The sequence below is a fragment of the Actinia tenebrosa genome, unplaced genomic scaffold, assembly GCF_029948245.1.
Source record: "Actinia tenebrosa isolate PJP-AT-01 unplaced genomic scaffold, QUT_ActTen_1.0 PGA_scaffold0__85_contigs__length_37466705, whole genome shotgun sequence".
NCBI lineage: Eukaryota > Metazoa > Cnidaria > Anthozoa > Actiniaria > Actiniidae > Actinia > Actinia tenebrosa.
In genome coordinates this window covers 10,404,293-10,428,664 of record NW_028292569.1, presented here as the reverse complement: position 1 = coordinate 10,428,664, position 24,372 = coordinate 10,404,293, and the positions used below count along the sequence as shown (strand labels likewise).

General features: G+C 37.4%; 3 protein-coding genes across 4 annotated transcripts; 1 reads left to right on the top strand and 2 right to left on the bottom strand.

Moving 5' to 3' along the window:
* The first annotated feature begins 735 nt into the window (after nucleotides 1-735).
* On the top strand, nucleotides 736-12,630 carry LOC116304210 (glycine amidinotransferase, mitochondrial-like). The gene is made up of 7 exons (XM_089029860.1): nucleotides 736-926; nucleotides 6,629-6,797; nucleotides 7,153-7,352; nucleotides 8,327-8,548; nucleotides 9,003-9,140; nucleotides 10,882-11,211; nucleotides 12,417-12,630. Exons 1-7 carry the CDS (start codon nucleotides 858-860, stop codon nucleotides 12,540-12,542), a joined length of 1,254 nt encoding a protein of 417 aa, XP_088885986.1. The 5' UTR covers nucleotides 736-857; the 3' UTR covers nucleotides 12,543-12,630.
* A 254-nt stretch (nucleotides 12,631-12,884) lies between these two features.
* Nucleotides 12,885-16,978, bottom strand: LOC116304208 (TNF receptor-associated factor 5). 2 transcript variants are annotated; one of them, XM_089029850.1, is made up of 4 exons: nucleotides 16,845-16,978; nucleotides 16,309-16,541; nucleotides 15,674-15,965; nucleotides 12,885-14,049 (listed from the first exon to the last, which is right to left on the bottom strand). In XM_089029850.1, the coding sequence occupies exons 1-4, from the start codon at nucleotides 16,904-16,906 to the stop codon at nucleotides 13,704-13,706; spliced, it is 933 nt and encodes a 310-aa protein (XP_088885976.1). In that variant the 5' UTR covers nucleotides 16,907-16,978; the 3' UTR covers nucleotides 12,885-13,703. The 2 variants fall into 2 exon arrangements, with proteins under 2 accessions (XP_088885976.1, XP_088885981.1); XM_089029855.1 differs by having other exon boundaries at nucleotides 16,420-16,541.
* Nucleotides 16,979-17,699: 721 nt separating this feature from the next.
* Nucleotides 17,700-24,319, bottom strand: LOC116304207 (TNF receptor-associated factor 5). The gene is made up of 7 exons (XM_089029842.1): nucleotides 24,231-24,319; nucleotides 23,888-23,971; nucleotides 23,177-23,424; nucleotides 22,367-22,676; nucleotides 20,922-21,114; nucleotides 19,824-20,080; nucleotides 17,700-19,039 (listed from the first exon to the last, which is right to left on the bottom strand). The coding sequence occupies exons 2-7, from the start codon at nucleotides 23,947-23,949 to the stop codon at nucleotides 18,841-18,843; spliced, it is 1,269 nt and encodes a 422-aa protein (XP_088885968.1). The 5' UTR covers nucleotides 23,950-23,971; nucleotides 24,231-24,319; the 3' UTR covers nucleotides 17,700-18,840.
* Nucleotides 24,320-24,372: the final 53 nt, after the last annotated feature.

The following is a 24,372-nucleotide window of genomic DNA, read 5'->3' as shown; positions in this document are numbered from 1 at the left end:
TATAGATTGTCAATGGTTATGCTAATAGCACTAATGAATTTTCACTTTTGGGTAAATGATTGTTCAAAAATGCAATTGTTTGTCATTTGGTGTTATTGAAGTTGAATTTCGCGCAAAAGAAAATACATTCCGCGCATATGAATGTACAAACACGCTATTGATTGTCCATTGAAGCCCATGAATGTACACGCATATTCAATTATCGTTATTGAAAGTTGATCCGCGCTAATAATGTTACTTGTGGTGTTGATGAAAGTACATTACACGTTATTGATACAACTATTGGCACAAATGAATGTACATTTTCTGTTAATGAACAGCAAAAGGTGTAGTAGAAGGACCTGTTTGACCTCCCCCGGAAATGATTCTGAATCACAATCTGACGCTGCCAATCCGACGCTAGGTTCACTTTGGTTCACGGGCGCGTGTCGAAAGATGTCGAGACGTGACATTTTTTTCGTTAGTTAAGAGCTTACTGAATATTTTTTGGAGTATTTTGCCCACTCCCCATATTAAAAATCAAATGATCTGTGCCTAAGCCCGTGAAATAGATAATTGGACGCCACATTTTGAGGCCCCTTTCCCCATCAAAATTACGCTCCGCGGTTTTGTAATGACATAATAGAAAACCTTATTTATGTTGATTTATGCGTACGGCTCATCAAGCGTGAAGCTCGATGTCTGGCCTTAGCCTTATACACTTTAGTATGTATTCTTTAGTCACGGTCTCTGACTGTAACGCGTATTACGATTTCACTGAACGGGTAGGTATTCGTTTGTCACGGTCTCTGTCTGTGACACGTTTTACGATTTCACGGGTTAAATCAAAGATCCATCTTTAATCCTTCATTGGTAAAATGATGAATATAAGGAACGTAAAGGGATCAGGAGGATGGCAAGGAGGAGTGTTGGCCCTCACGCAAAGTGTGAGTAAAACGTTTCACTGCTAATCAGTTTATCTTTCTACATATTGTTAGTACTATATATAATATGAGTGGCCGTGTTAATACAACACGGATACGAATATTGCATATTACTTATGAAACGTCTAGGTGTATACATTCATGTTCTACTATAATTTTAAAGATAAAATTGAATTTGGCTAAGAAAATTGGAGTTAAAGTTTATGCAAATCAGGACGATTTTGTGTAAGAGTTAGTTACCGAGAACGGAGGCAATAAGCCATATACATCCCGAGGGCTGCAGGCCAGAGGGATGTATAGGCTTATTGCCGACGTTCGATGTATTTAAGTATTTTATTTATCAATTGAGAAGGTTTTCCATCAAATGTTGCTCATTACAAATGCGAGGTCTAAATATAGTTATTAACCGGGTTAATAACTAACTATATATTGACCTCGCATTTATAATGAGGGTTATAACAAAAATAAAGCCTTGTGAAGAACAAAGAAACCCGTGTCAATTGAGAAATAAATCAGATATACAAGATATACCACGGACAATGATTTCTATTGTGTTTTCCTCATTGATTATGCATGAGTTTTATAATGATCTATACACGCATGCCGAAAAAACCTTGCATAAAAAAGCTTCGAATCGAAGAAGATATCACATTTGTGCAAGAAACGGCTTGAAAACCCACCTCAAACCATCTATAATAATGAGCAGGAAGCGAGCCTTTTGCGTCCCAAGACCTTAGACAGACTTTTACGACCCACTTATACTTTCCATTAGTCTTTGTCTGATACCCTTTCATAGGCTGGCCGTGACTGAGTTCTGGACTTAAAGATAGCCCTCGAAAACTTGCAATAAGGAAACGTAAGCTTTCGTAGTTGATTAGCTGATGGAAATGGCCTTTTTTCTTTTGTAGTTGTTGAAAATTCTAAGAGAAAGGGGAGAAATAAACCGAAATTATTGCTAAAGATATTAAACTTTTGCGACGCTATGTTGCAATTATATTAGTCCCCACCCTTTCTTCTCCCCGTCCCCCCCTCCCCCAAAGTACAGGCTACAATTGAATCACACAGGAAGCCCGACAACGACCACAAGAAGCCCAAAATTTAATTTTTGATTAAGATGTTAATATTTTAAAATATTTTATTTTTCTTAAGCCAAACTTACAAATATACTAGATAAGAAGCAACAGTAGATAGTCTACAGAAGAAAAAAAAAAAAAAAAAAGTCGTTACTAACGGCAATCCTCTCGTACTGAACTTATTTATTCAAAATATAGACCACTATTGTTGTTCGGCATAGTGTAGTAATATTTGTACTCTTTACACCTTTTGCTGTTCATTAACGGCAAAGGAATATTCATTGAAGCGAAGAAGCATTGTCATTAGAGCGAACAGGCATACAATAAGGCGAACGGACTCTCAAGAGTGCGATGGAACTTTCATTAAGAAATTTAGCATTGAATTTGACAATCCGAGTGAATATGTTTGCGTGGGTTCATTAACGTTTTCAAACTTTCATTAACGTTTTGGTGCAGACAATAAACCACAACACACATCCAATACAGTGTTTTGGACATTTATTTACGCAATACAATATAAGTATATTTTCCACTAGGAATTGTAGGATTTTAACTTTCTTTTTATTTTTTTACAAGCCGTGAATATGACTTCGTACAAGCAAAGCGCCGTTAGGTATAAATATCAAATCTGTTCTGAGTTTTTTAATCATTCTTTTTTGGATATTGCAATGGCTCAGCAAAGAAACCAAATTCCAAATGAAGTAAACCGCCACCCGGTTAGCTCAGTTGGTAAGAGCGTCGGTTTGTTGTGCGGGAGGTCGTTGTTCAAGCCTCGGCCGGACCAACACTCAGGGTTTTAAAATAACTGAGGAGAAGGTGCTGCCTTTGTAATTACATCTGCAAATGGTTAGACCTTCACGTGGCTCGGATGATCACGTTAATGGCGGTCCCGTCCCTAATTAACTAGAGACGTTAACAGAGGACCACAAGTTTCAGTTGAATTACTGGGGTCAAGTGTTATCCTCTATAAACAAAGTTAATTATTATTATTAGTCAGATAGCGTCTTGTGAGGGGCTATGAAGATCCACAGAAATGCATAAAATGGTACAACCACATGCAAACATAACGTCCAAGATGTTTAAATAGAGAACACATTCAAGGATAAATTCACTTTCAAACTCTCGTATATTATGCCCACATATTTGGTTTATAAGACACAATATTTGGTTTATGTAGGTAACGTCCAGATTTTGATTAATTATGCGACAACTAACAAGGGCACCATATAAAAATAAAATCAATGAAAAGTCCGATGTTGATGAAACTTATATTAAAATAAATTTTCATTTATTATCTATGTCTCTGGAAAAAATAATGATTGCAGTCCTTATACAACGTGAGATACAGCGGATTTAGTTCACGTGGTCGTGAGCTTTGGAAACTGGAATGAGCGTCCTTAAACCAGCTTATATGAAAGAAATATACATATATACAAAATTTTAATAAATAATGATAAGAAAATTATTTTTTGAAAATTATTTTTTTATAAACAAAACTAGCCCCTGGGGTGGCTGGTGGTGGGTTGTGTACATGTGACAACATTGTGGGAGAGTATTGATGTCAAAAGCAAAAACTCGTGCAAGGAAACGATGTAGTGCATTTCAATTTGATTTTTTCACTTCGTGGCTTTTATTTTGGGGGACATTAAATTCATCTCGAATAAAAATAATAATTGAAGTTTTTTTCTCCGATTATATTTTCACATTTCAGTTTTATTTACATTAGGGTTCCTGTGCCCATCGGGAGCTCCGCTTTTAGGCATCAGTGCCTAAATTTATATATTATTTTAGTGGGTTGATGGAAACTGTATATTCAATAAGGTTAAGTGTCATTTCCTTTATATTTTCCTTAGGATAGTGGGAAGTCACAATAACAAAAGCTCGTGGGCATAATTGACATATTCTATCTGAGTTTGATTTTTAACAATTATTCGTGAATATCGGGGAATATTTATAGATACGTGAGTAGTGAGGCGAATAATTGTTTCATTTATCTTAACACAAGTGAATTTGTATAGGTAATGAAACGGTTTCGAGTTCAATTTGGGATTAATTTGCACGAGTGTGTTTTTCGAAGAATTGAAACTGCACGAGACCGTAGGTGGAGTGCAATTTCAGCTCCTCGAAAAAACACGAGTGCAAATTAATCCCAAATTGAACGAGAATTCGTGTTATTACTTATTAATAATAAACATGAAAAAAAATTACGCAAGAAAGAGACGAAAATATGAGAAATATTCGACGCATAAGCTTAATATTTGATGATGATTGGTTCGTTCACAACCAACTATATTCAAAGCGATTTTGGTTTCAAATACATGTAATTCAAAGAGTTTTTTATTTATTTTAAACGAAAAATTGGTTATATGTTTATTGTAAAAAGTTGGGTTTTTTTACTGTTAAGTGAATCTGAATCACTATGAATGAAGAAATTTGGATTGGCTGACTTTGCAGCTAACTGGAGTTGTATTTTGAAAAAATATATACCTGACATTCGTTGAACGTGTTCAACAAAAAACTTTGCGACTCAGTTTTGGAATCTTGTAGACCAAAATATTGTGCAAGCACTTACCACATCGTGTTTTAGAGTGTGTCCACGATAGGACCAGGTAAAACCAGGCAGGGGGTGCTACATGGGGGTTCACCGATTTTGCTGAAACTCGGCACAGTTGTAGGTCTTGGAGAGTTATTTACTATCCTAGTGTATTAATGGGATCTGTCATTTTGGTGGCAAGTTAGGGTATCCCCCCTGAAAATGCCCATTTTGACTCGAAATACAATATAAATCTGCCTCATTTTTTACTGAAGTAGAAAAACTTTATTATTAATTGCAGAGATGTAAAATTTTTTTTGTGTGAAATAAAGATATCAATTAGTGTCACCACGCGAGGTGTGCCTTTCTTTTAAGTCGTTGCCATGGCAACAATATTTTTGAGACAAAAAATTGCTTAATTTGAATTTACTTTAAAATCTTGTTTTTAAATTGTCAATATCTCGAATGTTCACTCTGAAAACTTCAAAATTTGTTGTCACTCAATTCAATCTATGTTTTAAATTACTAAAACAAGCTTCGCTTCTTGGCTATCGATAGCCAAGAAACTAAGCTATATCGATAGCCAAGAAGCTGAGCTATATCGATAGCCTGATAGCTAAACTATCGATAGCCAAGAAGCTAAGCTATTAATAGCCTGATAGCCAAGCTATCGATAGCCAAAGACAGAGGAGGTAGAGGAGGAGGAGAGGAAGGCAAGAGGAGGAGGAGGAGGTGGTGGAGGAGGAGGAGGAGGAGGAGAGGAGGATGTAATTTTACATCGACCTCTCATCGACCTCTCATCGACCCTCAATCATAGAAAAAAATTAGCAAATATACGATTATCATAAAATCAGTTATTAATTTTGGTATTTCAAATGGTCTTGGCCATGGAAATAAAAATTGGCCATGGGCTTCCTGTGTTTTTCAATAACTAAATCGGATATGGGCTTCCTGTAGATTTGTGCATCCATAAAATTTTTTTGATGCCGTGTCTTATTTATCACGTGACAAAGATGATCGAAGGAAAAAGAAGAATGACAGAGCTTGCAATGATAGAGACATGCGAATAATTGTCCAAGGTGTTAAAAAGGTCTCTATCATTGCAAGCCCACCGTTGGTCACGCTTCGATGCAAAGGCACGGTTACCTTTCAAGATGGCGCAGGGAACTGTGAAGGGGACTATTCTGTGTTTGCTTTCGATTAAAATAAAAATTGAAAATCAGGAACATATATATATATACGTATTTGGCAAGTCTTTTAACGTTTGCGCTCTTATACCGAAAGTCCAAGAAATCCTGGTCTCAAAAAGTGGGTTATTTCAGAGCTCTCGTTCTTCCACGCAGGCCAGTAGAAACACAGGCTCTGGGTACGAGATTGATAAATGCAAAGCTTGCCGACATGAGTATAAAACTTAATTCTGTACATGCTCTGAATCCGTATGCAAATTAGTCAAAATATATGTAAGATTCACTTTCAAACATGCCTGATGAAAATGCCAAAACTTAGAGTCCATGCTTGAAACTTAAGGCTAATTCTTTCGTATTGTGTTTGTTAATACAGTATCTTGGTCTGACAATAGTATACTATAGGACTTTTTTGAGTATACTTGGAGAACAGAAACATTTATTTTCTCACTCAAACTCTTCAACATTCTTAGAAAACGTGATATAATGTACGCATGCGCAAACGTTTGTCTCTAGTTTCAAGCTTGCCATCACGCACCACACCCTAGACTAAAGCGCCCAGTACTTAATCACAATTAATTGATATATTTATGTGCAAGAGAAAATGAACTAAATGAAGCAAGATATTGGTATAAAGGCTTGTAATGGTCATAAGCACCGTTAATTCAGAAGCTTGTATTTATTTTTTGGGGGAAAGCAGATTGATTCAAAATCATTTCAGGAAAGGTCACATAGGCCTTTTAATCAAAACAAACAACATGAATGATTCTAAAAATAGCTTCAAAGAGTGCTCGTGATGGGAGACGGGGATTACTTCTCTTAGTTCATTTTATCTTGGTATGTATGTATGCGTACCTATTGCCTATCGCCTTTGGCGATGACGTTTTTTGAAATAGGTGTGAATCTCATTATTAGTTTCGTGTGATGTTTGAGCGTGGACTTCACACCCAAAGACCCGCAATCCTTTTTAAAGATTCCAAGTTACCGATAGCAGAAAGTTCGTTTGAAAAAGCCGAGGAATGTCCAGTTTGCTCTTACAATGATTGGGATCCGCTTGAAGAGGTCATTGTTGGAAGAGCTGAAGGTATCTCTTGAATTTTCTTTATCAATCTCTGAATTAACCTCTTTACCCTGAAACAACTTCTGATGAGCCGATCGATCAACCCTCAAGAGAGAGAGAGAGAGAGAGAGAGAGAGAGAGAGAGAGAGAGAGAGAGAGAGAGAGACCTAAAACAATCTTTACGCACTTTTGATGCCGAATCGATCTGGGAATCGCACCCAAGATCCAAGATGCTAGATAAGAGTGCACTACTGCTACACCACTAAATCATTAGAATGATTATGATGCCAGCTGGGCTGATTGTCTCACTGATGAAATAATTCATATCTATCTCTTAATATAACATATGTAATACTGCAAAACTATTTTTAATTCGCAGGGGCAACTGTCCCAGTTTGTTCGGAGGAGGTGAAAGCTGCAAAGAGTCCCAAAAACTGGCCTTTCTTCCAGAAATATGGCGGTCAACCCTTCCCAAAAACACACATGCAAAAAGCAGTAGATGAAATCGAAGAGTTATGTAATGTGTTGAGGCATGAAGGAGTGACAGTGAGACGACCAGAAATTGTGGACTTCTCCCAGGTAATATCTCTCGATAAAGAATTCAGTAAATACCATCAGTCTACTGAATAATGATTGAATAATTAGCAATTATTCGCCAAAAACGAAGTGATTATCGGTGAATACTCGTAAATATTTACGATAATCACTGTGCCTGAGAAGAATAATTAGTTTAGTAGAATTTTAGACTTGAATATCAGAAAAAAGGGAAAAATTGGGGGGGGGGGGGGGGGGGGGGAGTTTTGGTATTACTTCTGCTCTGGCAAACTTTGGAAAACCTCATAATTACCGCTCCAACAGTGATTATTGTCTCAGAATCATTGGTCGCTCGACCAATCACAGCACGCCAAATTTTGTATTCAAGTCTAACATTATATTAATTATTATAATATAGTCAAGTGAATCCGCGCGATCTTATTGGTTGAAAAGCATGACCAATTGCCCATGGGTTGCACGCTCACGTCAGCTTTATTTATTTATTTATTTTTTATTTTTTCGCGTCGTGCAGCTCTTACGCTTTTCTTCGTGCTTAGCAACCTCCCGCGTGCATCCATAACTCGATGGACGTACGCTACTTATGATCCAATCCTTAAATATTCGATATAACTTGCTGCTGTGTATGGCCTGGGGCTGTATTTGATAGAAATACTGCTTTATCTTTTTTCGTTTACTTCTAGGATTTGCCTTCTAGCATTTCCAGGTCTTCTTTTATTGATACAATGTTTGCTTGTTTAGTCCGGATCCATGAACATTAGCACACCCTCAGAGCTTATTGTTGTTATTGTTATTATCATCATCATCATTATCAGCATCATCAAGAACATCATCATCATCATCTAATCATCACTGTCATCATATCATCATCATCTAATCCTTTTCTTTATCCTCATCGCCACAATCCTCATCACCATCATCATCATCTCATCTCTACGTCACTATTTCAGATAAGCTGGATTATGCCCAAGCTAAATTCTGGAATTTTTTTCGTTCAATAGAATTATAAAACCCCAGACTTTGAATCCAGTGGATTGTATGCAGCCATGCCCCGAGATATTCTGTTAGTGGTCGGTAATGAGATCATCGAGAGTCCCATGGCGTGGCGCAGTAGATTCTTCGAGTATCGTGCCTACAGACCCCTCATCAAGGAATACTTTAGAAAGGGAGCAAAATGGACTACAGCCCCTAAGCCGCAGATGAGTGATGACCTTTATGATTTGGTAAGAGGAAGACTGGTAATAAACGCGTTGCGCAAGGAACTAACTGTGGGTTAAGTTAGATTTCAGTGATACTTGAGTTCATAAATACAGCCCAGGACACAGGGGGTAGAGGGAGGGGAGAGGGGGGCACTTACCTTCTATTGTTATATTATTTACCGCTGTACAAAATATGAGTAAGCTTGAACCCGCGTCAGAAACCGCGCGCTATGCCTTAGACCTAACGGTTCCAGTTGCTTGGCGTAATATGTTTGAGATATCATATCATCAGGTCTAAGGCATAGCGCGCGCATTGTAGGACAAAAAATGTTTCATTCAGCATTGCTTCATACAACCCTCGAGCAGTGATTATCGTCTCATAAACACTATATATTCACAGCGTGCAAAACTCGATATTCAAGTCTAAAATCATACTAACATTATTGCCATGGTCATTATCGTTAATTAAATATTCCAGGAGTATAATATGAGAAGTGTTGAAGAAAGAGCTGAATTAGCAAATCAGGGGAAATATGTTACGACCGAGTTTGAACCATGTTTCGACGCAGCAGATTTCATGCGGGCAGGAAGAGATATCTTCGCCCAGAGAAGCCATGTGAGTATTACGTTTGGTGCTCGATCAGTACGAGATGTGCCGCCGTAACCATCACCGTCCCATGTCCAAACATACTAATTCAATAAACAGTACGAAAAAAACTACACAATTTAGTACGGTAACGGTAACTAGAATTACACAGAGTAATTTTCATCCTTTCTAGATCGAATTAGAATTTTGAAGTCGATTTCGAAGCAAAGGAGAGCCAACAATGAAACAACTTGAAGATCGAACCCAGGTCGCATTGGTGAGAGGCGAGCGCTCTCACCGCTACGTTACCTATGCTTCCCATAAGTATTTCAATAGTAAAATAATCTAGTCTATCTGGTGCGTTTCATTTGCGACTTTCATTGTGCTAAAGTTTCGTAAATATTCATATTGATCCAGCGTCTAAAGGACGGGCTGGGGAGGGGGGTGAAGGGTTCGAGTTATCGTCAAGCTAGTCCGCCACGGCAGACTCAGCAACTGAATTTCAAGCTTTTTTCTCGTTATTTTAAAAGTATATTCGTTTCTATCAAAACGTTTTGCCCGCGCAACAAATAACATTCAAATAGGATAAGAAGCGTGCCCCCTAGGAATGCATTACTCAGTTCGTTATTGGATTTTTGATCGTTTCAATCTTCCGTTAATGAATTATGAAAAATAAACTCCAATTTCAACTAGCGGCGACAAACAAGTATAGTTTCGTGTCTGTCAGGTGGGCGTGGCTCGTGAATGAATTGCCCTATTTCACTATGACGTCACTGCTTGTTTATGTGGGGGATAGAATCGCCAAATCCAATAGAACATTCGACATCAAAATGTGCTCCTAGTGAAACAGTTTAATCTAAAATGGCCTGATTTTCAGATATAATGTGTTAATATGTACTAAAAAATATTCTGAGCGTTTGCTGGCTATTCTACTTCTCTTCGTGGATTGATACAGATTTGAGAACAATTTTCGGTGAATTTGCGTTGATTTGACCCCCTCCGACGACCATGATCCTTTGCGTTTAAACATTAGATTGTTGTGATGTGACGTCGTAGTGAAATAAGCAAATTAAAAAATCCATCATGGATTGATTAATACAGTCTTAGGGAGCAAGGGTGCACGATTCTTGTTCTTTGACAATAATAGTCCAAGACTGATTATGGTACTCACTTTTTGTCAAAAAACTTTTATGAGGGGTGTCTTTCCTATTTACCAGCCATGGTTGCTATATGGAAAATATTAAAATATCCAAGCGGTTTTTCTTATGTGTTAAGCTCATACATATACCAATAACGTCATCATGCCTACGTAATGGATGACGTCACATTTCAATTAAAAATCTAAAACAAGCGTGCATTTTGTCGATTTGTGCCAAACATTAGCTAAATCACAGCCGAGATGAATTGGAACAAATTTAAGCATGGATTTTACTTTACGTTAAGCGGCTAGAAAAATATTTAAAGTTAAATTTTTCAACACATGACTTGGTAGGATGCTTTGGATTAATTTTGTGTAAAACCGACCAAATGCACGATTGTGTTTCTTTCATGAAATATGTCGTCATAAACTACGTAGGCGTGATGACGTCGTCACACGTACCAGAAAACGATCCATTCCACAAATTGGTACGTTTTATGTATGAGCTTAAAACTTAAGGAAATCCTCTTATCAGAAAGGAATATCCTTTCCATAGCAACCGTGGCTGGTGAATCGGTAAGAGCCCCCTTCATGCAATCCTGTATAATAACCGACTGTCTGTCTATATCATAGGTTACAAACTACATGGGTATCGAGTGGGTTTCTCGTCACCTTGGCGACCAGTTCAATGTACACATCATCTCATTTAAGGATCCAAACCCCATGCATATAGACGCTACCTTCAATATCATTGGTCCAGGACTTGTGTTGTCTAACCCTGATAGGCCTTGCCATCAGATAGACATGTTCCATAAAGCCGGTTGGAAAGTTGTTAACGCACCCACCCCCCTCGTTCCTGACGACCACCCTATGTGGATGGCATCCAAATGGTTGTCCATGAATGTTCTGATGCTTGACCCGAAGAGAGTTGTCTGTGAAAAGAAAGAAACAACTACTATAAAGGTATTTGTTTGTCAGTAGCTAGTTCGTGGTGTTTTTGCATGGCCATTGATGGATTTTGAGGACGGATGAGTGTGTTTCATGGTAATGCATGGTGTTTTAAACCAATAACAGAGCGTGTTGTATGGTAATGCATGGTTTTTTAAACCAATGAGAGTGTAAGGCATTGTAATGCATGATGTTTAATTCAAACCAATAACAGAACGTGCTTCATGGTAATGCATGGTGTTTAAAACCAATGAGAGCGTGCTACATGGTGTTAGTAAAGGTAATCATACGGTTTCGAGTTCAATTTGGGATTAATTCACACGAGCTAGTGTGTTTTTCAGAGTTGAAATTGCAAAAAACCGTAGCTCAAAGGTTGCACACTGAAGCCCGATCGAACCCTCAAAATGTTAACGGTAATAACTCGTAGCATGTAAAATTAGTACTTTTTGAGAGTAAGAAGATAAAGCCACATTCTTTCTTTAGTAGGAGAACGAAAAAAACGGTAACTCCGTAAGAACGCTCCAAACTGGCCTCAAAATGCGTTACTTGTGTTTTTTGTTTTCTTCTTCAGTTGTTTGATCCGTAAAATCTTGGCTTACTTTTCCCTAAGATAAAATGGCTGCCATTTTCCCCCTCGATTTACTTCAAATTTTCTGTCATCTTATTGGCTAAAGTCATTTTCTATTGTTTATATGTATCCAATCAAAAGCGAGAATTCCGTTTGTCATTTGCACTGTGTTACACTTTTCTACCAGTGAATTACAATTTTTTTTGCACTGTATTTTTTGAACAACACTGCTCTAACTCAATCAGAATTGAGTATTTTTTTCATGTATGTTATACACGACTTTCAAAAATGGCCGCCAAACTCGGTTGGGACTAGGAACAATTGAATGGAACTAGAAGCGAGGTAATTAAGGCCTCATTAGTAAACAGAGTCTACCCAGTACGATCTTTTGTGTCAAAGTCATTCATTTCAACCAATTTGAGTTCTTTTAAGAGTCTATTGAAGTAAGGATGAATGACTTCGACACAAAATATCGTAATGGGTAGACTCTGTTTACTAATGAGGCCTTAATTACCTCGTTTCCATTCTATTGTTCCTAGTCCCAACCGAGTTTGGCTTCCATTTTTGAAAGTCGTGTATTACACACCAAACTAACGTACTAGCTACGACCAAGTAGTCTTTTCATCATTGTTATTCTTGATTGTCTTCTCAGATGTTTGAGAAGCTCGGCATCACTGCAATCCCCGTCAGTATTCGTCATGCTAACTCGATTGGTGGTGGCTTTCATTGTTGGACTACAGATATACGTCGCAGAGGAACGCTGGAATCTTACTTGTGAAACATGTTCACTATATATAATATGCCTAGAGCTGGAAATTGACCAGTCAGTTAGACATGTACCATTAAAATGACTTTTTTAAAGTTTATATTGTTTTTTGCTTTTGAGTTTTTTTTCTAAAAGAAAGATTATGGTCACAATTTGATCACACCCTGCGAACAGGATAATCTCAGAAGTCGCTTAATTCAGATTTGGTTATGTATTCATTATGTATGACAGAGGGGAAAAGTAGGTGGAATTCGTGGGGGGGGGGGGGGGGGGTTCTGAAAAATTATTTGAGATTTATGGTGGATATAAACTAAATATTCATAAATACCAACGGTAAAGTAAAGATTGCACAACTTCAACAATTCAAACACTTTAAAACTCGACGGACCTTGACTGGAACACGTGAATATTCTACACAAACTCGAGGCTAACCCTGTGTAAACGAGTCTATAATCAAGATGGAACCACTGGAAAATCACGTATTGGACATGTGTGCAAGAAACACAGCGGTAGTTTGAAACTCAAAAATGTTCTATTGGGGATCAAAAGTATATAAAAAAAATCACAATATTCAGTCCTACGAAGAATTCCCTTGCTTTCTCATATAAGCACTTTATTTACCATAATATTCACTAGCCAATACAAACCCGTAATCTCAAAGAGGTTAAAAATTGCAATCACTTTGACAAAGCCAGGATGCATTATGATTATGATTATGATTATGATTTATGATTTATATAGCGCCCTTTAATATGTGGATATAATCAAAGGCGCTTTTACATGGAGTTGTGAATGACAGATTGCTTTATGCAATTTACAAGCATGAGAGTTGGTTAGTATGAAGTGGAGGCACTGAGGGTGGTCACTGCCAGGGTTTCTTTTTACGTCCTCAGTGGTTCTTTTATGTCCCCCATTTTTACTGTAGGTTAGGAAGGGTTAGGAGACAGGGCCTACGGTTTAAAGTCCTTGTCCGAGAAGACTTGAAGGTCTAACCATTTGAAGATATTATTACAAAGGCAGCACCTTCTCCTCAGTTATTTTAAGACCCCGAGTGTTGGTCCGGCCGAGGCTTGAAACACGACCTCCCGCACAACAGACCGACGCTCTTACCAACTGAGCTAACCGGGTGGCGGTATTCTCCAAGTTACGATTATAGGCATATCGCGTTCCTTTTTATATCACAAATTTCAATACTTTACTTTTAATTGAATCTAGTTCTCGGACTAGCTCGTAATTCCTTTGGTCAAGCGACGAGCATCGATCGGTTAGAAAGGCGCACTGGCTAGCAAGGGACGAACACTGTTTCGTAAGTATCGTGTTTTGTTCGGTGAGTGATGAATTCTGTTTAGTGAGCGATGAACATTGTTTGGCCAGTAACATCATGTGTGCAGCCATGTTGTTTCGTACGTGTTTATCGACATCTTGTCGTTCAACTTGGACTGAACATCCCTGATCCTTGAATGGACAGTCCAGTATTGTCTTGGCACATATTGTGGTCAGATGGTTGATCAGGTCAATTCTAAAATTAACAGAAACGACATTCATTATATATATAGTATATTTATTCAAAATATTTGAACCTAAGAAACATAATCCTATCTTGGCGACATGGGCAGAGCAGCGCTACAGCTACATTTCATCCATTTCTCCATTTTACCATAACTTGGAAATTTCTCGAGCGCTGATTGGCTTAGAACCATTGTCGATTAGATGCTAGACCTGCTTGTGCTTACGACATCCGTCACGCGCACTGAGCGAGCAGCTAGATGTAACGGCTTTTATAAGCTATTTACTTGTCTTTTTGTTCAATTTTTTCGACTTTGTTATGGTAAAAAACAAATCAAAGTCAGTTTTCAATAGGTCTGTCTCGCTGCGCTCGTGGTTCCACTTGAGTTTGGATCATTTTTGACGTCATTTCATGTTCGATTACAGTACAGACCTATAAAAAACTGACTTCGATTTGTTAATTCGACCACTAAGTATCCATGCATGTATCTATCAATCCATCTACTTATTTAGATGGACCCTTCCTTTAATCCATCCACCCATGCACATATTTGCATACATCTACCCCCCATTAATCCCTCCAATTATTCATCCATCCATCTATGCATCCATCCATCCACCCACCTACCAACCCTCCTACCAAGCCATACACCCACCCGTCCATCCATGACCCAAAAACCAATCAATCAATTTATTCAGCTAGAAGACACAGCTACAGAGACTTGATGTGATGACAAAGTAAGACATACCAGTGGTGGATCCAGCTATGGGGTGCAGGGGGTGCGCAACCCCCCTTCCCCTGAGAGAAGCTGACATTTTAAGAATTGTTGCCTATTAATCTTAAAGGCCGGTTTAGACGGTACGATTTTCGCCTACAACTATCGTATACAACACGCTCGCGCCATCCTACAACTCGAGTCGTAGCGTGTAAATCAAGCCTACAACTCGCCTACGACAGACGCGAGCGTGTTGTATACGATAGTTGTAGACGAAAATCGTACCGTCTAAACCGGCCTTAATGGATCCTTTGCTCTACACTTGTATTTTTTACTTTGTAAATGTTATACAAAATACGCTATATCTTACCGTGAATTACTTTGATTTAATATCATTCATTAAAATGCTGCATGCGTAGAAATAACCCTAAAAACTAGAATTTTTTGTTTACTGACGTCATCACTCATTATTACGTCATAAGCCAAATAAATGCAACCCCCCCCCCCCCCCTAGAAAAAATCCTGGGTCCGCCCCTGCATGTATCCAATATATTAAACTACCTTTATTATTATTATTATTTTATCTAATACATCTTTATTTTACGAGGGTAACATAATAAACCTCTCAGTTATCTAACTCATGGCCCTCGAAAACGAAAAAACAAAAACTTGAAAAAATATATAAGCAATTATACGATGTAACGATATACACCTACTTGCAAGAACGTTGTCATACGAAAATAGAACATTAGTGATTTAGTGGGATAGGAATTATATTAAAAAACAAAAGAAGGTCACTGAAGCTGAACTTTTTCTTTTGTCTTTTAATGTATTCCTTTCTCACTAAATTACTAATGTTCTAATATCGAGTTAAGTTTGTCGACGAAAAGAGAACGAAATAGTCAGAAAATCCTTCCATACCTTTTGATCCTTATGACTTGATCTCGTATAAAAGTGCAGTTGTTGGGGCAAACAATTAGTGTTTCTGGGCAGTAACTGTCATGGTGTTTGTCGAGCTCGTGTCTGATCAAAACAATCCTACATCGATCACAAAACACCATTTTGAACAGACATATCTTATCATGATCCTCCAGCTCTCTTCTCTGCATGTTGGTGTTGCAGTCAACATTAGGACACTGTACTTGTTGGAAAGGACACGTTTCTCTGTGTTTGGCAAGTGCCTGTAGCTTTCCGGTCCAGTCACACTTGAGCTCTATAGATATGACACAAGGTCACAAAGTGCAAAATGAGCTTATTATGCTCACAAGAAGCCCAAGCAATGCATTTGTCAGCGATAATAATTATAACTAGAAGGATTTCTTTATGGAAAACCCATTCCATAAAGTAAATAAACACATTAATTTTTTCGAAAGCTTGAAATTTTACTTCCCACCATTTTTTGTAGAAAAACTACAATTGCTGAAAAATACATTGCTTAGGCTCCTTGTAATAATATGCTTTGACCTCGAACAAATAAGCTGTAAAGCGTTCTAAAATATTATTGACTAGAGTAGCTAGTCGTGTATCAAAGCACTGAAGGTGGTTTTCAAACTTACCTTCATTCTTATCTGCTTTTATTTCAATATTCTGCTCGCTCTCTTGTGGATGACAGTAGACATATAGATTATCCACGATATTACAAACTATCAAGTTACGAACCAACTTACTGTCAGTGATCGCAGTGTTATCCAATGGACAATTCCTGCTCGTCTTCAGCCACAATTCAATACACTCACTGCAGAATGTGTGACCATCTTTGCAACTCACAGGGTCTTGGAATATCTCGTGGCTAGAATATGTTAACGAATATTACAAAATAAACAAAATACAATTGTCAGAATCAAGTTTATTTGGATTTTTGTGATTCGTTTATTATAGTGTTACAAAAATAATGTGATTGCGACATACACAGTAATAAAGAACGCAGTAGCAAAAGAAGGCAATGCCTGTGAAATTTTTAGAATTTAATCATCATTAAATTGTTGTTTTGACTAAGAAATTTATACGTTGCCATATTGAATAATCGCTAAGAAACTAGATCGAAACTTTTTCTAATGATATTCTTTAGTGAACACCAGAAGATAGGACTTACCATATCGAGCAGAAAAGATTCTCATCGACGTTTTTCAAGAACTGTTCTGGTTTGTACCCCATCACTATACGGAAATAACAGCTTGCACAGTCGAAGGAAAACACTCATTCCCATGCCCTCACAGTTATTTATAGTCTCCCCCACAGCCGCTTTCAGTGTCGTCACGCAACGCTTTCTCCCCCGAGTAGCTCAGGAGAGAAAGCGTTGCGTGACGACACTGAAAGCGGCTGTGGGGCAGACTAAGTTATTTACTGCTGAGGTACCCGGCTCAGTGCAATCGGTTGGACACTACTTCTTTTGATCTCTTTTACTTTGAACGTAAAGTTTTTTACTTCTTTAGATCTCTTTACTTTGGACGTAAAGATTTCCCATTTTAGACGACGTGTCATTCTGTCGAGAATAAGTCATAGTTTGTGTAGTATCTATGTTCATGTGTCTTCTCATGCGTAACCGTTAAACAAAGAAATGATACTCAAGGAAATAACGTGGTCTTAAATGGGAAATCATAACGCCCAAGGTAGACGTCTATAAGTGGCGATTGCAAAATAATTTCCCTATTTTACTATGACGTCATTGCTTGCTTATTTGGAGAATAGAATCGCCAAATCCAATAAAAAATTCAACGATATTTGCTCCTAGCATGTATTAATATGTACTAAAAAATATTCTGAGCGTTTGCTGGCTATTCTACTTCTCTTCGTGGATTGATACGGGTTTTAGAACAATTTTCGGTGAATTTGCGTTGATTTGACCCCGTCCGACGACCATGATCCTTTGCGTTTAAATAATAGATTGTTTCGGTGTGACGTCATAGTGAAATAGTAGGGCAATTGGATGCTAAAAACAATCGTAGAACAGTTTTAGGAGGTATATTTAATATTAATAATAATACTAATGTAATTTAACTTTAGTCCACAACTTTTACAAATTTGGATACCACAAAAACAAAAATATTATTTAATAATTTTTGAGAAATTTAGATCTTTTTGTTTTAATCAAATATTTTTTTACAAGTTCGATTTCATCCAGATGTTCCAAACTAACCAATGATGATCATATTATGTTTTGTTAATTATTGCTGGAGACTAATATTTTCAAAAGTGACTTGATGCTTGATAAAAAACTATTTATCATTGAACCAACAGAATAGGCCCTTTACAGTTAACGGTCACGTGTCTGTACTGGACTGCAAAATTTTTGTTTCTATATTAAATTGGTGATACTTTTTAGCTACTTGTAAAGAACTGAATGAAAACATGTGTATTCAGTGTGTTACGAAATGCAGTTTTATAACAATCTTTTGAAACAGGTTGTAGAAAGTTTGTTCGCTCACCAGTATATTTCACCCTTGGGAATCAAAATTCTCATTCCTTTGCTCTCAGTGAATTAATCAGCACGTGATTGCTTAGCTGCAAAGGGCCTATTGTCTCTCCAATTCAGATCATGTGAAAAAACAAAAACAAATCAGGGAATTATGTTATAAAACATCTTGTTGCAAAATAAGAATGATATAAGAACAGTAACCAAGGCCTCACGTGTGTTAACGTGTGGCCATAAAGTTAAGCTATTGGATAGGTTCACTTTATTTAATGACTTATTTATTATTAACATATATAATACAAATAGAGTTTCTTGTTGTGAGGAACAGAATATTTTAAGCTTAAGTGACTTGCATGGTACATTGGATATTCAATACACCAGACTGGTTGCAGTACTTGAGTGATACACCATGATGATCATTCAGTGTAAGTGACTTGCATGGTACATTGGATATTCAATACACCAGACTGGTTGCAGTACTTGAGTGATACACCATGATGATCATTCAGTGTAAGTGACTTGCATGGTACATTGGATATTCAATACACCAGACTGGTTGCAGTACTTGGGTGATACACCATGATGAGAAGATCATTTAGTGTAAGTGACTTGCATGGTACATTGGATATTCAATACACCAGACTGGTTGCAGTACTTGAGTGATACACCATGATGATCATTCAGTGTAAGTGACTTGTATGGTACATTGGATATTCAATACACCAGACTGGTTGCAGTACTTGGGTGAAACAGCAAGATGACAAGGCATGAAGTCTGACCATCCATTCATCCAATTTTGCGCATCTTTGTACATGTCTATATTGAATGTCCTCACATAGTCACTCTCATTAGGTTTTGCCTTGAGCACTGAAAGACTAAGGAGTCGTATTTTTATGAAAATACCCAAGTGAAGTCAATTTTCCCCCTCCAAATTAAAGCACACCAAAAACAAAAGATTTAGCCCTAGCAGTAGGGTCACACAACATTCATATCAGAGTGTCATGTCACCAAGAGGGTAGACTAGTCTTTTGTTTTGTTTCCCCAGGAGACACCAAAAACAAAAGATTTAGCCCTAGCAGTAGGGTCACATAACCCATGTCAGCAGGTTTTATGCCACCAAGGGTAGACTAGTCTTTTCTTTTGTTTCCCCAGGAGACACCAAAAACAAAAGATTTAGCCCTAGCAGTAGGGTCACACAACATTCATGTCAGCAGGTCATGTCACCAAGAGGGTAGACTAGACACCAAAAACAAAAGAGTTCGCCTCAACAGTATGGTAATTAAGGCCTAAAACCAGGGTAGACAAGTACAGTGTACATACTTGTTATAATATTAATGATTTTGATGGAATATTCCAAAAGGCACTTGTATTTTCTTTGTATACATTGAGCATCAGGGCAGCAAGTCTACAAGAAAATACTAGTGACAAGTGGAATATTCCATGATGATCCACGAGAACACATGCCTGCACATGCACACTTGACAAAAAGGGCTATTGATGGCAGATATCTTTGTCATCTGTAGGGACTATGATAATCCTGAATTTTGTGAAATAAAGGTTTTTATCTAGTATGTACAGTTAGGTCATGATGCCTAATGGAAACCATCCCAAATTCAAATATTAGGAATAAAATAAATTACCAGTTAAATCACTTATTACCTGCAGATAACATGTGCATTCAGTCCCTCACAAGTGATCTGGTTTGGCTGTTCTGGTGTATTATTATCACAGTCCTCAACCTTGTTCAACATCAGTGTCATATACCGCTCATCAACCTTCCCTTTCGGGTAAGCCCTCATTATCCACTTATAGCCACACAACCAAAACATCGGGCTCAATAAGCAAGAGCCAGTTTCAGAGCCACTGGCTTTGGATGGGAATTGCTTAATTTGCCATATGAAACTTTTGTTTGTTTCCTGGTCGAAAAATAAAGATAATAAAAATAAATGATTTTTGTTCTAGGATATTATAAAAGTTATATTTTTCTATTCTTAGTATCATTTACATCATCATCTTCCCTGCTAGCAGAGGCTCCTTTTTTTCTCCTTTATTTTAGGGGAGTTGGCAAGAAAAAAATATAAAGCCTCTGCCCTGATCTGTTAAATTATTTGATCTAACTGCTGTCCATGGTTGTGGCAAAAAAAAGGTTTTGAAACCAGTTTATTAGATTGGCTACCGCTAACTATTAAGGAGTCCACTATTTCCAATGTCATCAGTTGCCTAGTAGCACTCACACATGCGTAACAGAAAATGTGACGATTGGGAGCAGAGTCTCATTTTCCTCACAAATGCGGATCCAACAAAGGAAAAAGGAACGGAGACTCTGTCGGCAGGGAAATCATCATTAAGTATAGCCAGCTGAACCAATCAGAATTGAGGATTCAACATTGTATTTTGATTAGCATTTCCCTTGATTCTTCAAAGAGAATTCATGAAATATAATTTTTTGTATTTTCTAAATTGATCATAAACAATCGTCACACTCAAGACAGAATCCCATTTCAGCCGACAAGAGAAATCTACATTATACTTAGTCCCTGCTAGGAAAATGCTAACCCAAAATAAGTTGACCCAAAAATTTACTTTTGGTGAACTCAGTCGACTCAGCTGGAATGAGGACAGCAATCAAGAGTGAGCAGTTATGCATGTTAAGACTTGAAGGAAACTTATTATAAACAGTTTTTTTCAGGACAAGAACAATAAGTTGGAATTCTAAAACATTTCGCAGGCTATGGAATTTTTGTATAGTGTGTTTACCTTAGTTTTGGCTAATTCTCTTCTCAGTTGTTTGTTCTCTTTTGCGAGAAGCAACATGTGTAAGGACATCTTTTCCTGCAGGTGTTTCTCTAAATCCTTTTGCAAAATTTTATCTGAACAGCCCTGGTCTTGAAATGCACAAGGAATAATTGCATTATCACACACTTTGTTTATATGATCAGCCAAGTTGCACCTGAGAGAAGATATTACAGTTGATTATAAGGATAGATTTTAAGGTGAAGTTGAGAAGTATGGGTAGATTAGAATCTGACTCAATTGCTCTTTCCATAGATGACGTCACAATTGTGTATTATGGGAGTGAAGCCAAGCACACATGGTATTAAATATGTTGCAACAATGTTTTGTTGTCATGTTGACAGTTTTAAGTTAGTGGAAAATTGACCGATTATAATCTCCTTTTCCTTGTGACTGAAGCTCCGTCTGTCCGTCCGTCCGTCCGTCCATCCATCCATCCTTCCATACCCCTATATCCAGTAGTCAATTCATGCCTCATCCATACCTTGACTCACCCTTAAAACTATTCATTCTTCTATCACTATCTCTATGACAATGAGTTCATTGATCATTTCATTTGAAACCCATTATTTTTTACATCCTTCCATCTACCCCAACCCTCCCACAAACAGTCCATCCATAAATAAACATTTTTTGTTTTCAATATCATAGCTGTACTGCTGTGTTCCTTGATTACAGACTCAGGCAATTAGTATAGGAAATCGCACGATCTCGAGTACAATTTGGAAATTAATAGACACGAGTAATGTTTTGAAAGTTCTTGTAATTGCACGAGCCTTTAGGTGAGTGCAATTAAAGAACTTTCAAAACATTACGAGTGTCTATTAATTCCAAATTGTACGAGAAGATCGTGTGATTTTTTGTTTATAGTTCACTCAACAAAATTTCTGTAAAAAATGCGAAGCGACGCCGTTCATCTTTGTCTATTTGGCGGCCGATTTTCATCCAACGCGCAACTGAAATGCATAAAAAAGATTAGTTCTTATGGCTATAAAATTTTATTTATATGTTTTTTAAGTACAAAATGATAGAAAATAATTGTTTTGACATTGTTTTGGCTGTGTTGCCATAGCGACTTAATTCGGTACTCTTACGGAGTACAATTAACGATATAATTGTACTCCTCTCGACCAATCAGAGTCGAGTAATTTTGTTGAGTGTACTATAAGCCTTGAAATACATATTCACAAATACCAACCAGTAAATTAAGAATGCAAAACTTCAACAATAAAAACACTTTAAATCCCTTCACTTATGACACATGAATATTTAAGGCCAACTCTGAGCAACAGAGAACTTGAAACTGGAACATTTATTTACCCATTCATTTTGACATATCCCTTTCTGAATTATTGGTTCACTCACCCATCCATCCATAATAAAAACATCTCAGTAAAATGCTACCCTACCTTTGAATCTTTGTAATTGTCCCATAACTTGTAGTGCACTTATTAGTACAAGAAATCAACTCCATAGGGCAGTCATAATATTTATGTCTCACTTGTTCATTATAAACTAAACTCATTCCACATGATCTACACACCACTGTCCTGAACCAACACACCCTCTTGTGGTCCTCCACCTTTCTTCGTTGTATCTTCTCACAGCAGGTTGAATTAGGGCAGTTTTGTAGTTGAAAAGGGCAAGCCAGTTGATGTCTAGCAAGGTCACATAACTTTCCAATCCATTCACATCTTTCTTCTACATCAGAGGTTTGACCTGGAAACATTGTTGAACATGGTGAAGGGCTTTTTTCTGGTTTTCCTCACTCCTCAAAAATCAACTTCTAAGTTCTAAATTGACCTTTGAGCTTAAATCAACTAGTTTTGAGCTTAGCTCTGTTGTCAGATGCTTTTCAAAATTACAAAATTTTCAAAACAAAGGCATTTATTGATCTCTTTGGCCAATTTTCATCAAAATATCTAATTAAAGAGTTCAATTAAAATGCATAAAACGATTAGTTGTAAGGGCTTTTGTATTTATATATTAATAAATTATGTTTTGTAGGTTAAAACATGATATATTGGACATCCTCTTATATGTCATTTCCATAGCAACTTTAAAGGTATGTGTCCTCCTATGGAGTACAATTAACGGTTAATAATTGTACTCCTCTTGACCAATTAGAATCAAGTAATTTCTGGTAAAACAGATTTATAAGATTTAATGTACTAAGATTTATATTAGTTATATTTTCTAATTTCTTTTTCTTCGCTCACCATCTTCAACTCGAGGTTTTTTATTTGGTCCAGGTGCAATATTTGCATCAGATTGATCATTATTGTGACAAGAGACCTGTAGGTTCTCTATAATGCCTTTGATTGCAAGGTTATGCACAAGATCTTGCTCAGCAAGTGCAACATTATCCAGTGGACACTTGTTATGAGTCCTCAACCACTCACTGATACACACTCTGCAGAATGTGTGGCCAGATTTACAGCTCACTGGATCTTGAAATACTTCACGGCTGAAAAAAAAGGAACAAATATGTGTACAGTCATAGAAAACTTGCCTTTTTTGGGTCTTTGGTTTGATTCCTCAACTACAAGGGTACCAAAGAACAGGCCATACCCCTCCCCCATAGACTAAGAAAAGGCAGGTCATACGCCTTCCCCGATAAGATAAAAAAGAACAGGCCATACCCCTCCCCCATAGACTACCAAAAGACATGTTATACCCCTCCCCCGATAAGATAAAAAAGAATAGGCCATACCCCTCTCCCATAGACTAACAAAAGACAGGTTATACCCCTCCCCTGATAAGATAAAAAAGAACAGGCCTTACCCTAGTCTCCCTCGCACCCGTTTTTAGTGTCTAGCCTTCCCCTTCCCCCATAGATTAACAAAAGACAGGTTATACCCCTCCCCCGATAGGATAAAAAAGAACAGGCCTTACCCTTCCCCCATAGACTAACAAAATACAGGTCATACCATATCGAACAGCAAAGGTTTTCATCTACTGTACTCGTGAATATTTCTGTCTTGTAGCCCATTGAATGACAATTCCTATGAAAACTAAAATACAGGACAGGAAGTGTGGTAAACTTTACGATAAAGAAGCGCGTAATTGCATTTGCTCTGCTTTTTTCTGGTTCGCGCTAGTCTAGACGAAACTACGACATCATAGTCTTTCGGTCACCAATTCAAACGCTTCAAATGCAAACTAAAATGAATCATACTGTTAGATACAGTAATAAACTAATACAACAATCTTTCTAGGAATATATATATAACAATTTAAGGAAGAGAAAACGAGAAAAATAAAGGTTTTTACCTTCGATACTCAAGACGTTTTGTCTTGTTTTGCTCACAGAAATCGTCAAACTCCCAAGAGGCACGTGGGATGTGGGAACCAATCAGCGATTGACATGAACTTGACGCGGGAAAAAGCTGCAAAGTTTATTATATTTATTTGT